The sequence below is a fragment of the Lupinus angustifolius genome, chromosome LG12 (assembly GCF_001865875.1).
Source record: "Lupinus angustifolius cultivar Tanjil chromosome LG12, LupAngTanjil_v1.0, whole genome shotgun sequence".
Classification (NCBI taxonomy): Eukaryota; Viridiplantae; Streptophyta; class Magnoliopsida; order Fabales; family Fabaceae; genus Lupinus; species Lupinus angustifolius.
The window spans coordinates 15,681,800-15,699,301 of NC_032020.1; the positions used below are offsets into that span (position 1 = coordinate 15,681,800).

The 17,502-nt window shown below is 34.3% G+C and overlaps 1 protein-coding gene across 1 annotated transcript; it reads right to left on the reverse strand.

The window, feature by feature from the left end:
- Positions 4,127-17,086, reverse strand: LOC109362518 (transportin MOS14). The gene is made up of 27 exons (XM_019608350.1): positions 16,742-17,086; positions 16,301-16,378; positions 16,099-16,161; positions 15,806-15,853; positions 15,531-15,677; positions 15,144-15,275; positions 14,989-15,029; positions 14,521-14,612; positions 14,086-14,213; positions 12,977-13,052; positions 12,696-12,816; positions 12,511-12,610; positions 12,117-12,198; positions 10,785-10,867; positions 10,316-10,435; positions 9,578-9,629; positions 9,274-9,429; positions 8,493-8,616; positions 8,313-8,394; positions 8,147-8,235; positions 7,974-8,048; positions 7,813-7,867; positions 6,550-6,669; positions 5,848-5,940; positions 5,616-5,761; positions 4,886-5,063; positions 4,127-4,757 (listed from the first exon to the last, which is right to left on the reverse strand). Exons 1-27 carry the CDS (start codon positions 16,862-16,864, stop codon positions 4,479-4,481), a joined length of 2,883 nt encoding a protein of 960 aa, XP_019463895.1. The 5' UTR covers positions 16,865-17,086; the 3' UTR covers positions 4,127-4,478.

A 17,502-nucleotide genomic window follows, 5' to 3' on the forward strand; every position in this document is an offset into this window, starting at 1 on the left:
TGGCTCTTTTGAGGGATAAAATGTGTAGTTGGGTCGCAGTCTGTGTCATTCTTATTAGGTGTTAGCAGAGGAACACGTTTTTAATTTGTGGTGATGTGACCTAATTTACTCCTACTCGTTAATAGCCTCCGTATCATCCACACCAACAAGTATTCACTAAAATTAGAAGGAAAAAAAAATGAAACAAGACTTAAGTTTTTTATCATTATCACAGTATTATTCGTCAGTTATATCTAATCACGGAATCTTAGATATAGGTAAAGTGATACGAAAAAATGAATGATATATTGATTGTATATAAATCTTTATATATATTACATTATTAATGGATACAATTTGTTATTTTAGTCAAGTCATTTGTTTAAACCTGAAGTCTTAAACATGACTTCGTCTTGGTCACTCATTAATTTCCTAGTATTTAGTTTATTTTTTTACTTTTGCTTTATCTCATTCATTTTTGTGTTCACTTAAGGCACTAATCATTACGGTTTCTGATACGATGAGGCACGAAAATGTTTTGAATGTAAAGAATGAGTAATGCCAAGTTTGAATTAGGATACACAACATATGAATTAGATAATCTCTTTAATAAGAAATAAGATACAATAAAACTGATCCAAAAAAATACAACAAAGGGAAACTCTAATCTGATAAAAAAAATACAACAAATCTAATTTAAAAAAGGGTTATAGAAGGAGAAGTAATTAATCATGGAGCCGAATCTTTCTATTGTGTACAAGCCAGTGAAAGATCATGTCGTGCTCAATGTCTTGTTTGTTTCTGTCTTAGAATCTTTATCACTGAGTGAGGGTATTGATTTCTTTTTTATTACATTTGCTTCCACTTGGTGTTAATGAAATATCTACTACTTCATCATTGACACCTGCTTAATATTTTTTAGCTAAAAAACTATATCGAATAGTGAAATAAATCTTTAGCTAAATATCTACCTTCTAAGTTATTACAAAAAAAGTAAAAAATTGATAAACTAACGGATTAAAATAAATGAATAATGGATCTATCCAATTTGACACATGGACAGACCATTTATTCTCTTAACTCTTCTCTTTTATTAATAAAGGGAGGAGACTCACTTACTCTAAGAGTTAGTTTTTTAAATTTATTTCAAGTTCAATCCTAACCATCAATTCTAGAGAAATTTAATGGTTTAGATCTACTCACGAATTCAAACTATTAAATTTCTATAGCATTGATGGTTAGAATTGAGCATGTAATAAGTTTAAAAAAACTAATAAGTTTATTCTTACTCTTAATAAACTATGAGATATAATTTTATAGCTTTCTTCAAATTGATGTGAGTAAATGACAAACTTGTTGTCTCATTACTACCAACTCTCTCCAAAGAATAAGATATGCAGAAGAAGGTGTATAGTATTAGGTAGGTTTATTTTGCCTCTTTTACTTCACAAAAAAGCTGGAAGGAAAACTTGAGAGAAATTGATGCTGCACACCTTTTATTTTAGATTTCTGTTACATTTTTTTTAGTATAATATCTATATATTGTTAATATAAAAATTTATATATAATCACTACATTATCTACCATTTATTTACATGACTTTTTGAAAAATCAATCATGATGAATTATAGATAATACGAAACGATGTGTAAAACTCAAACATTCTTGTAAGTACATACACCTTTTTCTCTACATTTTTTACTGATTTTGATAAAAAGAAGGAAAGTGTGATAGAAACTGTGTTCTCTCTTATCTTATTATTGAAGAAGGAAATGATCTAATGTATAAAATAGTGTGTGAGTATCATTATTGTATAACTAATAAACATAGTAAAGCAGAAAACCAATATGCGTGCAAATTTAAGAAGGAAGAATCACTTGGACAAGTTTAGAGCATAAAAATGGCATCATACCCCGATGTAATAATGCTGATATATGCATAAATCAAGATCCACAAGAACTTATGACGTGCTTTGTTTTCTAAACGTTGAACAAATATAGATGGCACTTTCGCTCTGTTTACGTTGGTAGTGAGGAATTCTTGGATTGGATTCTCATTTAGTGGTAGTTATTCCCGTTAAAGTGCATAAACTACCTTTAATTATATTTACGAGTTAACTTTTAGAGGGGAATGGAAAAAAAAATATGAGAGCCATAAAATATACTAGTGAATAGACTTTGAAGTCTTCTCCTTCTCTTTCTTCCTCTCCAAAACTTAATTTGCAAATAGACCAAACTTACCAATTCCATCATTCCTTTGGCATGAGATGCACACACCCTTTTATGTTATGTTGGGGTACCAAAGATCAGGATGTCTAGCAACATTAATCTTGAACCACTTCTTCACGGTTTCTAGTATTATATCTTTTTATCCACATATCTATGTTGGACCACCACTATAACATCAACAGCAAAATACTTTGTATTATTAATTTCTTCCATATGCCAAAAAGGCCAGAGTAAAATTATATGGATAAAGAATATATCATCTTGAACCAAATGAAATCATTTACTTTAAGCATGCAAACAACAAACCTATATGTTGAAAAACGATAATCTATAGACTAGTCAACATATAATACTTGTACATCCAGCAAGGAATATTAAAGAAATCATCTAGGGAAAGATAGCTACTGAATATCAGAAACAGTAATATCATCATTTTCTAGCAAGCAGAAGAGACTCCATCAACCTAGTTTATTACAGCTGGTTTATTTGAACCATAAAGGCTGCTTAACTATGTAAGTAATATTTGATATAAAGAGCACATAAAATTATGAAGATGATACTTAAGTTACTAGGTGACATAAATAAGAAGCTTCCATGTCTTTCATAAACCACACCCAAGCTTGTTCCTTATCTTATGGATATATTCAGAAGCCAACCCATCAACACTCTCTTCTTTCTTTGGCACAACCTGATGTACTCTTTCTTTAGGAATCACTCTCTCTTTATGAATCACCTGTGTAGTGGTTGGTCCACTTCCCCTAGCTGGTTTGATCATAAAAGTGGGGTTTGCATGGCTCAGTTGTTCTTGTAACCTTTTGGTTGCAGCAGGAGCAGGGAATTTATGAGGCACCAGTGGTTCCTTATCATGGTCCTTCTCAGCCTTTCCTGTAGTGGTAACTCCTCCAATAGTCCTATGTAGAATAGAGAAAGTGGATAGCCTAATTACATTTGCTACAACCTCCATGGATATCTCACAAAGAGACTTGTCATTCTTGGACTTGACTTTGCTAGACATGACAATTGGTTCTACTCCCTCAATAAGTCCCTAATATCTCAAGTGGTTTTTTCAATTTGAAACACAAAAGGAGAGCAAGGAATATTTATAGGCACAAGATGTAGAGGGGTGAATTGGTACTTTTTGGGTTCTACTGGTTTCCTATAAATATCATCCAAAGATATACTAACTTCTGTTCCTTTAGTGGGCGGGTTCCTTGCTCATTCAGTTAAATGAAGGTTCTCTTGCAAAGGGTAGAGCCCACTCAATAATAGATAGAATCTTACTGCTTTACTTATCTCTGTTTGGCAAGTAAAGGTAGCACATTATTAGTGATTGGTTTGTTTTGTATGAATTGTTTCTACTAATTGATAATCCAGGATAAACCCTTTTAAAGCAGAGACAAAAAGGAAAAGACTTTTATGGAGTCCTTGGGGTTGTGCAATGGGTTTCCCTGAATCTATATAAATTGACAACCCTATTATTTGAAAATCAAAATTTGACACTCCAGATAGCAGTTCTCTCACATTTGCTTACAATACACCAGTTCCACCTCAATTGAAATCTCAACAAAAAAAATCAGAACAGTAAAATGGAAAAGTGGCGCACTTTTGGGTGTCCACTTAAACAGTAGGATCAAATGACTTGCAGTGAAGACAGGCTGCGAAGAAAGTAGTCTGAGTTCTTCTGAATGGTGACACCATCCCACAACTGTTCTTCACAATCATACCCGGGTCATAGATAGTGGCAGTGTTGTTGTATGGCTAGTTGATGTGTGGTGACAGTAGTTTGTCGAGGTTCTGGGTCTGGTGGCGGGCATGGAAATAAACGGCTAAAAGATCATTAACAGAAATAAAAGCAAGACCTTTGAGTCAATACAATTCAATGATTTGGCCTGATGAACTCCCCAAAAGACTGTAAAATCTTAAAATCGACCATATTTATTTCAAAATAAAATAATGCAGCCACTTATGATTCAACTCTATTTTGCACATTTCTTCTTCTTCCTGTTTTCCTTAAATTACAATTGTATACCAAGTAACCCCACCCCACAATCAGGACAAATGACATCATTCTCAAAGTTCAAAGATACAACACCTCATTTAATTTTTTCAGACCAACGCAACAGGACATGCAGGGGGTGAATTCTCCTAAAAAATGGAGAATTGTCATAGATAAAAAATTAATATAAAAGACAATACACAACCAACTAGCCTAAAGCAACAGACAAGGCCTGAAGAAAATGGCACTCTATATCACAAGCATTTACCAATCCTCTATGATACACGCACCAAGTTCAACTCAAGTGGTCTCAACGCTTCTTGAACAATTTCCTGAACTGCTCTGTTACGCCGACAAACATCAGCAAGCTCTTCAACCGGAACAGTCAGCCCATTAGTATCAACACCAGATGCAGCATCAGTAAGTGCTTTCAAGAACCTTGACCGCTCCACATCTGTGACAGCTGTTGATGGAATTAACAAAACACTCTCTTTTGCCCACTCCAGTGCTTGCATCCCATATGTCCGAGTTAATGCCAGCAGTGTGTATGATATCTGAGAGGGGGCAGGTGCACACAAATTAATAAAAATACAGTTAATTTTTTATTAATGGCAGATGGTGCCAACCATTGTGAGTATATGTGAATGAAAGACAATCAAGTTTCAACATGGACTTAAATTACCACATCCACTCGAGATTTCGGAAGAGCTCCAGTTAATGAAGCAACCAAAATTCTGGTGATGGTGGAACCTCGAGGAATAATTATGCTATCTCTGATTGGTAAAAATTGCTCCCCCGTAGATGACTTTGCAAGATCGAAAATATCAGCCAAGAAATGCAATATGGAATTAGAAGCCTCCCTGCATAGGGAAAAGGCAAAGGGTAAACAACCATGCCACAAAGTGCTGCAGATTCAAGAGAGATACATCCACTGGATTTTCATATGCATAAGCTCTTATACAATTAGAAGCAGTTTGTATCACAACCACAAAAATATACAGCCATTTCATGCACACAAGACATTACAATCAACAATATCCCCTTGACTCATTGCAACCGCTTAAGTAATGGTAACTGGTTAGGGATACTTTTAATTATGTCCCTTTTCCACGTACATATGGATACATGCATTGTAAGCTAAAAGTGAGTCTTGTCTTAGCTTAAAGACCCCATGAGCAAAATAAAAGCATTACATCATAAATTCAACATATATTGTTTCTGTTATGATAAATATTGTGATATGATGGCAAAGAGGTATTGGAAGATGGAACATCAGGAAGAATTTTTTCACCTCAACAATACTAAACAAAAAACAAACATTAAGATTACGCATGGTCCCCTTTCAGAAAAATAGAGCATATGCTTTCAAGGTAGTGTGTGCATGTGTGAGAAGAGATATAGATAGCCTATACCTGTGCTGTACTGTGATCCCGATCATGGAGCAATCAACTAATGAAGGAAAAACAGGTGAGGGAATAAACAGTTGAGGACAGTAACGAATACACCTTGAGGCCAACAAAAAACAATCATCTGCTATATCAGGTCGGGCTGTGAATTCCTGCAGTAAGAAATAGCAATCAAATATTCAAACACAATGGCTAGATCAGAAAGCCAATTGCTAAAGAAAATTCACTCAAACCACACCTGAATATTAGTGAGAAGGAGCGTTGTATGCTGGAAAAGTGCCTCAATCAAATTCTTCAGGTAGTCAGCACAAGATGGATCAGAACCAAATATCTGAAATGCAAATGCAAAAGACCACTTCAGTTATAAAAAAACTAGTTCATTGACTATACAACGTCGGGAAAGAATTCTGTATAACCTATGGTCCACAATGGGATGGAGATTAATGTTGAACTGATGTTTTTACAGAATATAAGAAAATTTATTAGTTAAAGTAGGGGAGTAAATTAATTGAGGATAAAAAATCTTCATAAAGAAACAAGAACATGCAGAAAAATAAAGGGAAGGAAAGATCAAATGTGTAAAGCCCATTCCCTTATTATCTATCAAAGAGATCCGTCTCTGCAAAACTTTAACGAGCCACCATAGATTAGCCAAATTTGTTATATTCCATAAAACGATGCAGAGATAGAGAACTTTCAAGTCAAAATTCTGCCACATTTCTCCAACTATAAGTACCAAATAATATAACTGAACAGTAGTTAATACCAACGGGCCCTTAAAAGTAGAAAGACACATCTATAACTTTTGCATGCAGGCTCAATCATAAAACACATCGACCTGGAAGCACCATTACAGTACAACATGGCCTAAAACCAACAACTTTGGCAATCCATGGTTATCAGGAATGATGATAAAAATGGCATGGTGGGATATAAATACCTTTATAACTTCACTGGACAGGTAAAGAAAGCATGGTTGGTGATGCAGCCTATACAGACTCTGAATCTCTTCCAGCATAGCACCAATAGTGAGCCCCATGAATCTTCCAGAAGTTCTCACCTAAAAGCATGCCATAGAATATTTGCTACAGAGCATTCAATAATACAAATTATACTTTTCAACGTTTACAATGCATAGAACCAGAGTTGTGCTTGTTCAAACTCTTTAGGATGGAGAAACCAATTAGGAACTGGCATTAAATTTTAAATTTGTATCACTGACATGACTGACGGGGAAATTGAGGAAAAGATTGGATATCATACCACAAGTCACTAGATTAAGTATCTTTGGTCAATCATACAACACAACAGGGAAATTGAGGAAGATATAAACAATAGGATTCAAGGGGGATGGATGAAATGGTGGAGTGCATCAAATGTCATATGCGATAGTAAAGTGTCACTCACACTTACTGGAAAATTTTATAGCAGAGTTATAAAATCCACAATGTTATGAGATAGAATGTTGGACAGTAAAATGTACACACGATAATAAAGTCAATGTCACATAGATAAGAATGTTTTGTTGGATGAGTAGACACCCTAGACAAGATAGGATTAGGAATGAATGCATTAAGGAGAAAGTTAAGATAACTCCTATTATAGAAAAGATGGTAGAATCGCCCCTTAGATGGTTTAAGCATGTGTAAAGGAGACCATTAGAAGCCTCAATAAAGAGAGTAGATCAAATAAAGTTAGTCCAATTTCTAGAGGCAAAGAGAATGCAAGAAAAAACATAGGCGATACGATTAGAAAAAATATAGAGATCAATATTTTGCCAATGAATGTGATTTATGATAGAGCATTGTGTCATTATTTGATCCATGTAGCCGACCACACCTACTAGGACCAATGTTTGGTTATTTTTCTAACATTGACATAGCTGACAAGCAACCAACTGAAAACCTAGCTTATTACGATTAAAAGAAAAAAAACAGCAGATCATAACCACTATGTTACGACCTCATGAAAGTTTATGCATAACTATATGACACAGTTTAATGTAATAAGTCAGGGCTAAAACCAAACACGTAGCTTATATGGAAATTAAATGTGTGCTTAATTCAATTAATTGACTCAACTCATACCACATCATTATTAATTATTATCTTTTTATTGGGCAAATCTCAATCAACTCAAACCACGCCATTATTAATTATTATCTTTTTATTGGGCAAAGGACGAAATAAATGGTCTAGCTTACCGCATATTTACATGCTCGGCAGAGGGATTCCATTGTTCTCATGTCCCAAGCACGACTGGCATCAATATCATCATAAAAATGTTTCAGTGACAAACAAGCTTAAAAAATAAAGGATAAGAAAAGGAAACAATATACATCAGAAGCAATTTGCGACTACTTACAGATCAAAAATAGCTTTGAAAATTGGCCAAAGTCGTTGAATAGCATCCGCCACAACTTGAGGATGATTTACATATCTAGAAGCAGATACAGTGGCATGTTCAGGATTGTGATAACTTTTATTAAAAAAGGCAAGGCAGGGTTCAGGTGTGTAAACATAACATATATAACACACCTAAAGATGTAAGCAAATCGATCAATGTGAATTGTCAATTGACGAGAAGGTTTTTTACTTAACATATCTGGACCTTGGTTGATAGCTTCCTGATGGAGAAAATTAAGAAAGCAAAATCATTAACAGAAAAATAAAACTTAAAATATCTCTGCAGACAGACATTAACCTGTAAAGGAGGTATTATAGGCATGCATAATGCTTCAAGGGCTCTCTTAGCATCATCTGGAGGAAGTTCAGTAACAACCATGCTGCATGCAAATTTAAGATGCTCAAATCAACTGCTTCATTCAAAATACAATCAATAGCAAATAATCCTACTTTCAAATATTTCAAGCAACCAAATTACCTTAAAGCTTCAACCAGATGCAATGAGTCATCAGCAGGAACTTTGAAACTATCTTCTCCATTAACTGTCTTATTGTAGATGTGAAACAGACCCTCTAAACATCCACAAAGCTTTTTCCGGCAGTCTGAGGTCAAGATAATCATTTGAGTCAGGCTTAACATATCAAATACTAAAAACCTTTCATATAAAATCTGAAAGCTAAATTAGTTATTCTCTCCACCCAATACTCTTTCTCAATTAACAAGCCATGGCAAAAACTGTGGAAAATAATGAAAACAATATACTCCTTAATTTCTTATCATCCAATATTCTTTCTTATTTCACCTTTTAAAAAGACTAAGAATAATTACAGATGCTACTTGGTGAAAGAAGTTGTTCGGAAACAACCATTTTTTCAGCTACTTTTACTTTTTTAATAAAAGAATGGATTCGATCAATACTTTGTCGAAGAACAAATGAAGCTTACTTAGATCAGAATGAAAGGCCTCAGGTTAATGTATATCATACCTCTGTTAGGGTTAGTGCCTCAGTGTAAAAGGCTTTTACAGCATGGCTTCAGGTTAATATCTATCATACCTCAACTTAGCATTAGGATTAACCTGTAAAGCCTCAATGCTAAACTTCATAATCTCAGTTCAGAAAATTGAATTGTTATCATTTTTGTGTTATCAGTTTTTGTCCCCGTGTAAGCATTAAATATTGTTCTAGCTAATCTAGCTAATTCTTCATCCAAGAGACAAGCAGAAAGAGCACTAATATATTCAAACAAGAGTAACTATACCATCACAGATGTGTCTAAATGCCAAAGCAGCAGCTGCAGCACATTCCTCAGATATACCCATGCCATTCATTAGGATATCTAAAACTGAAGGTAGTATAGACAATCCACAGGATACAGAATCAAGCCATTTTGAGTAAGCTCCAATTGTCAAACACACTGAAAATACGCCAACAAGCACATAACTTCAGAGTTAGGCACCATACAGATTTCAAAGAAAGCCAGAATCTAAGTTAAATAGAGAACTACAAGGTGGGCACTAAGAAAGTCAAGTTGGAAGTGAATTAAAAAAAAAAGTATACATTACCAGTCTGAAGTAGTTGGGGTTGATGAGGAAGTTTTGGAAGCAAAGCCATTATCTGTATGAAGCAAAAACCACAAGTGCAGACATAAACTAATTGCCTTACATGGGCTTGCAAAAGAATATATTCCTCCTTTCGTAGTTAAAGATCTATGTAGCAAGACCCTTACAATTATGCAAAACAAACAATTAAACAAATGTACTAGGAATCAAAACAAGATACCAATCATAGTGGCATGTTGAAGTGGTAAAAAATGCAATATAAGCATGAATGCTCATTAAACATGTCTCAAATTCAAGAATTTAAGTTGTAAAACTATAGGCAAAAAATGAGTTGGACTACTAAATCCGCTCCCGTACTGAGTTACTGATCCTTGCCATAATACAAAAAACCTACCTTGTTGTCAAAGACTGTTAAAAGTTAACAAGCAAGCCTAAATATGTACAAAAAAGCTAAAATGCATATAGATGAAAATTTCATCCATATCTAGACACAAGTTAAAAGTTTCTGACAAGGCAGGTTTTTTGTAATCGGATATCTAACAGTAGAAGTTATTTATAATATTCAAAAGTCAAAACTATGATGATTTTATCCTCCTTTCTTGTAACCCTCTTCTTTCTTAATGAATTTCATTTTCCATCAGAAAAGAAAATATTCAAAACTAAGGGATATTCATGCCATTTGTCTAAACTTTATGGGAGAGCAAAAAAATAGTCATTGCAAAATTAAAGGTGTAACCTTACCTGAGGCATTACTTCTGCTTCAACAACTGACACATAATGTGATATAGCCCGAATGCAAAATAATGCAGCCTCGGCTGGACGCCATTCCTTCTGTTCATTACTAGCATGACCAGATACAGCCTTGGGGAAAAGTAAAAGGGTTTAGCAAATAATGTTCAAATTATTTAGGGAAAAAAGTACATATATAAGAAATGTACAAAGAGATTTATGTATTAAAATTTAAAAAACTAGATTAAACATATGAGCTATCTCTCCCACAATGACAAGGTCCTCGTACTGCTAAAGTGCTAATAGATATTAGAATGACTGGGCATAATTCTAACACAAAAGCTAGCTCAAGAGGGTAGGTTTGCCTTTGCCCAAATTATTATAAAGGATTCTATGCTCATATTTCTAGTTGATGTGGGACTTAACAATAGAGAAAGCATATTTCTATTCAACTACTTCAAGTCCAACATGTTATACACACCTCAAGAAGTTTCATATATAGAATTTTAAGTGTAGCATCACCACCAAGAACTGATGCTGCATCTGTTAATACATCCGCAACAGCTGACAACAACAACTCAGTTACCCAGTTAGAAAAACCATCTAATTATGGTTCAGATAAAAATGATAAAGATATACAGCAATCCTTAAACCAAAATTTAGTTACATGTAAATCATAAATAAAGTGGAAGAACAACAAAGCAATTAAAAAATGGGAGTGTGGGAAGGCCTCAGATACAAATGAGATAATTAGTAGCTTGAATATTCTGAGGCAGAGCAAATTTAAATGTTTGGTGATTTTTTTAATAATAGAATGTGGCAAATATATGCAATGAGAATCCACTAGTTCTCTTCCATGAAAAAGGGAATTTATCCGCTTTATCTTCAAAAGCAAAGTTATTCCTTAACTTCCCATCAACCAACTTATGTAATTATCTCAGCCAATATATCCTATCTGTCATTCAACTCATTTCATTTATAAGTGTGGTTGTTCCAACAGATAGAAAGCCCATATCATACACACATGACAATTGTGCTTGAAGGAAGTTTTATCTGTCACCTAATATGGCAAACCTCTTCTATCTTCCTGGATTAAAGAAGAATATTCAGAGGGGAACAAAGAAGTACAAGTGTAGGATAGCATGTCCTCCTAAAGGAATTAAATAGGGGACACAAAATTAGCAGGAAAAATACCTAACTATCTAAGCAAAGCTCACCAACATCTCTGCACCTCAAGAGGAACCCCTCTAAAATAACTGTTAGCTGAGCATCATGACAGAGGCCACAACAAAAAATAATCTTTGACAATTCTTGCATAACCCAACCTAATGATCAGGTGAACATTTCTCATGGTTCACATAAACCATCAAGATTATGATACTATTACTTCAAATCAGATCAGAAAACTTGTTTCAATTTGCAATTCAATGTTCCAAAAGTAAATTTACAGTTTAAAGTTTAAACATTTGTATTTTGGAAAAGCCCAGCAAGGCAGAAAATGATAAGTCAATTTGGAAACATTTGAAAGCCCCAGCAAGGCAGCAATTCAATGCTCTAAAAGTAAATTTACACTTGAAACATTTGTATATTGGAAACCCAACTATTGTATGCCTACAAAATCCACATGATTCTGGTCTCAGTACTTGAGACCCAAGAACAAGAAAATCCATTAGTTGCTTTAGTGCATTTGAACATTTAATAATAATGAGAATAATAACATTTGCACCCTCTAACAGATTCAATCACATATTTAAATAATACATGAGGCATAAAGAAAAAACCAGACAAATGCATTATATCACCAACCCATTACCATATTTAGTATGCTTAAATTCTTTAAGATCCTCGTACGAAAGGTCTTGATAATCTTCAGGATACTGAACCCGAAAACTAACCTATAAAACATCGATGAAATTTTTTAATAACATGACACTGATAACATCTGTAGAATCCAGTGATATCTGGAAAAATAGTGCAATGTATTAGCGATGTAGGCATATAATCATATCTCACAATGCTCTCTACAACAATGTTGTCAATAACTTCACAAATTACTAAAAGAAAAGTAGTGCACTTTTTCATTGGATATAGATAATTACGAAATCAATTTCACTGTTATCACACATTAGAACTTGAAACACTGCATATGGTGTTTGAAATTGCAGATGAAATTTTTTTATTCCAAGTTTACAACCTGGAAGACTCACCAGTGATACAAGTGACTCATATGCAGGACGGAAAACCTGCAGCCTACGATTTCTCTCAGCTTCAATGGATGCTTCATTACCATATGAAATATAGGACTCCCTGTTAAATTATGTAATGCTCATATTTACCATTGGGTCAAAGCAATATCACTAAACTACATAGTTTAAGGAGTAAACAAAATTACCTTTTGGTCAAGTTCAACTGAAGACTATGCCAAAAGTTAAATGTCATTGAAGCAATATCATATTCTGGATGTGAAGCAACTTCCAACAATGCATGCACTATTAGCATTGATTCATCAGAACCTGGAAAATCAATTTATCACAATTTAGATCCGTTAAATTCAACAATAACAAGAACCATGACCAATTTGCCCATGCATTCAAGTGATTCATCTTGTGCAAAAGAAAGCACCAATGAGTTATTAGAGAGAAACCGATCCGGATTATGTTTATGTACACATACCAGTTGCAATCAGTTCCACATATGAATCACCCATGTCTGCAAACAACCTAGCAATTGCCTTCACATCTTCCTCATCCTAAAGGGATATAAAAGGATAATGAAGTTAGTAAAGCAATAAATGACAAGGTATAGGATACAATTGTTTTTAACCTAAGACTGCCTGAAACAAGTATAATGGATTAAACATCTTTATTTTAGAACAACATTTCTGAAAGAGTTTCAGATAAAAATGGGTTAACGATAATATTTTTCATAAAAACGTGCAAACTAATCATTTTTTTGGTGAATATGACACCTCAACAAATTATATATATATACCACACAAACATTTATGATGTACATACACGACAAGAACAACAACAAAAATGTGATAAATTTATCAACACATATGCTTATTTATCTGCCAGCAGATAAGCCTTGAAATGCTAACATCCGGAATAGAACAAAGGATAATGCTACTGAGATTCAAAATTGTCTATCTACACTCCCTGTTGTGAAGGACAAAATCTTCACGGTAGAAAAAAAATTAACTTATAAGATAAATCAGAACATTTCCATTTGCACCTGGGAACTTCAATGACATCAGAATGCAACCATGCAAGCACATGCTTGTATAACATGTATACAATAACAACAACCAAACCTTAGTCCCACTAGGTGGGTCGGTTGAATAACATGTATCAGAGAAAAATTATTGACTAAGCTAATAATATTTCTACTTAAATTCTGACTGATATTTTGTAAGAAATTAAATGACATTGTAATGTACAAGAGACTAACAGAACATAGAATAGCTTGCTCTAACTAAATGCACATGAGAATTTTTAAAAATTGCATGCATTCCCTGAATATTTGGTATTCAGAGCATGCCCAGAACCTATAGCTGCTACACAGAATGGACCGAATATTCAGTATCACAAATAAAATATGGGAATTATTAATTTTTCATTACTGTTGACTATAACAATCAACTAAATGCCAACAGAATGAACTAAATCAGCACTATCATAGGCAGAAGTATTATGATATACTCTGGGATACTGTTCCAACGAAGTAGAGAATCCCTTGTGCCTCGGCATGTAGATAAAGAGGTCAAAAGAAATATTAACCTTGGTAGAGTCACTAAGCTGTGCTTTAAGATTCATAACTTGGGGTACGATTACTTGAATTAACGGCATGTTTGCATAAATTCCATCAATGGTTCCTGCTGCGCTGTAGTGTATTAACTCAGAAATCACTGCAAAAGGGGTAAAATTATATCATCAAGTTAGAGACAGGGGAAGCAACCCCATAAGTGAGAGCCAAGTGATTAAAAGCGTGATAATAAGGCAATGGTAATATTATTTATGTGGACAAGAGTGAGGTACCAATTATCCATAGTTGTGTGTAGATTATAAAACCAAACAAATTGAAATGAGCTAGCTTCTTTTTTTTATAAAAAATGGATTAGAATATAAAATTCATACCTCAAATTTCTTTGGTCAACAAACAAAAAGCATAAAATAGTTGAGGGGGGAAATACAAATTTTGTCTAATTGTCGTACCATTTACAGAGGCCTCTGAAACGAACTCAGAATTCAAGCTTGACAATGCTGTGAGAACTAATGGATGAGAACTGAGAACAGATCCGGGAATCCTGAAAATCAAAAAATAAAATTCATTTCAAGCAAACAGAATACATTTCCTTTTTGCTCCTCTTTTTTCCTCTATTAAAAGGTAGAGAGAAAAGCAAAAGACATATAAGTTTAATAGGCAAAGTAACTTAACTTGAATAAATCCATTGTAATAACAAAAAAATAACTTTGAAAAGAGACAGAGAATTTGATATTTAACAAAAAACATAGCTTGAAACCTTGAAAGTGGGCGCTCATGTGACAAAATTCAAACGAGTTTTTCACGGCCAAAATATTGTTAAAAAATAACCACACAGAAGAATAAGTTAACATTATCATTAATACACCAATACATAAACAGTATTGACATACAGCCCTAAACAAAGAGAGAAATCATACCCATGCTTTAGGCGAAGCCACGAAGCAAATGCCTCGAGAACCTGATATGTCAACATTAAAATATCACTACCAGATAATTTAAAAATAAAAATATGTTCAAAATACCTTACAACAACCACATAAAAGAAAGTAGATAAATTAAAGTCACTACACACCTGTTCCTTAAGCTCGGAGATAGTCAAACAAGCTGTCAAGATATTAAGAGCAACCTCAATTTGTGAAGTAAGCTCTTTTTCAAATTGACGGCGCCTTTCAGGGCGAGCTGCTATCTTATAGTTTACTACTTCCTGCTTATAGAGACAAAATACGCTAAAGACATATGCAATGGACAAATGAAATTGTTAATGAACTTACTTTAATTAAAATATTTGTTTACAACCATTTATAGTAGAGCACGTGAGTTGTATGAGGTTGAGTGCCACATAAAATACTATACAGCAACACGACAACTTCATAAAAAACAAATTGGCCTTTATTAACATAAATATCCAACATTTGTCTCATTAATATGTAAATTTCCTCGTACAACAGCTTAAACGCACCTCTGGCAAAACTGTAAGTAACTCCAAGAATCCCGGTATATATTCCGGATGGGAATCCATCTCGTCCCTGAGCCATATCACTATACCACCATCCCCCCAATCTTGTGCAGGCACATGCACGGACAATGCGGCCACTGCAATGCTAATCTACAATTGCAGATGTTTTGCAACAATAAATTCAGCTATTTTACACTTCCATATAAAACGTACAAAGATACCCAATAAAATAGTCTGCAAAAAAAGACGGAAGAGTTCAGGAAACTTCTATGCGATACCTGAGTTCTGACTTTTGGAGGACCTTTGTGAAACTTTTTTAGTAAGGTCTGTGTTCAAAATAACAATGAAAACAAACATATTAAGTACTGTATCTAGTTGAGCATCTGAATGGTCAAGGCTGCCAAAAATAAATAATAAAAAAGTTCTCCATAGACCAAGCTATTTTATAACGCATAACAGATAAGAAGAGGTGATTATGTCCTCAGTTCTGTGAACACATAAAGTTGTGCCTCCCAGACTAAAATAAGCATGCGCAGGTGTTCAAAATATTAACAGCTAGACAAACACTCACATTTAATGAGTCGCGCAATGGCCGGAAAGCTGTAGAAGGGAGCTCCTCAAAGTCTCGTTGTACCTAAGTCATACAAAAACAGTCACTCAAGAACCAATAAGAATGAGGAGAAGAACACCTTCAGGGTAAGTAAACATTTAACAATCTTGAACGCGCACAAGCATTAACTAAAAAATAGGAAGTAGAAGAAAAATGGAGCTACCTTGCTTCTTAAGGTCTGAGAACAAAATATCAATGTTTCTAGATTGCTATTAGGATCATGAAGCAAATTATCAGCCACCTGCAAAATTTAAAACCATGAACAAAATCATGTTCGAAATTGTGTTTCTGCATTGAATTACTTAGCTCGTAATTAAAAACATAGAAAGGAAGCCCTAAATTTCGACGCATCTCCTTAAAATCCAAACAACACATAAATAGAAACATCCTCCAAACACATCTAGATAACGTTAACATATAGCAAAGCTCGCAACTCCAAATTCAACAAAATCACCGAATCAAAACAATCACCAGAAATTTCAGCATCAAAAAACGAAAACTCTCAGCTCATTAATTATAACCAAATCCAAACGAAGAAAAAATGACTAAACACAAATGAAACGAATCCTGAGAGCAGAGAAAAAACGATTGAAGAAAAACTCACCTGCCACGCATCGAGTGTGCGCTGAAAATCCTGAAGATATCGATCGGCTTGCATACGAACCGTATCATCAGGGTGATGGTAGAGTGCATTTAGGGCTTCTTTGACAGTGTTCTGAAGGTCCATGCTTCAATCGAATCGAAAAGAATCGAAGCAGCGATGTAGAAGAAGAATGAAACGGAAGCTGAAACTTCTCAAATTTAGTGACGCTTTTTTCGATTTTGGGTTTTCTCGGCACTACGATTTTGAAATAAGAGTGTGAGGAGTGTGTGTTATTATCTCATATAGCGACAAAAGGGGTGTTTTTGGCGCCCGGTGAGGAAAGAAGGGTTGCAAAGTTTTTTTTTTTTTTTTGATAACTCTGATAAGAAAGCGAGAAAGTGATTTTTAACCGTTTGATCTTTTGAAAGCGATGAAATGCGTGTGATGTGTACACGTGGCGGTTGATTACTTTGTTTGGATAGTTGGGGCCCGCTTTACGGTGTCAATGTGTGAATCCTGGTTGGACTTTGGACGAGGATGCTTCAACAGAATGCAGTTGTTGTTGTTTATTTTATTTTTTTTCTTTTTTGTTCCATCGCATGTCTGCTTGAAATTATGAAGTTTGAACAAATATGAAAGGGATAGGGAATTGAGCAGTGGCTTGTGGGCATAATTAATTACTGATTGGTGTTTCGATTACAACAACAATAAAATCAGTTTAATATATAGATTTAAAAAAATTGTAGATGAATGTTTTGTTACAATTTGATAAGTGACTTAAA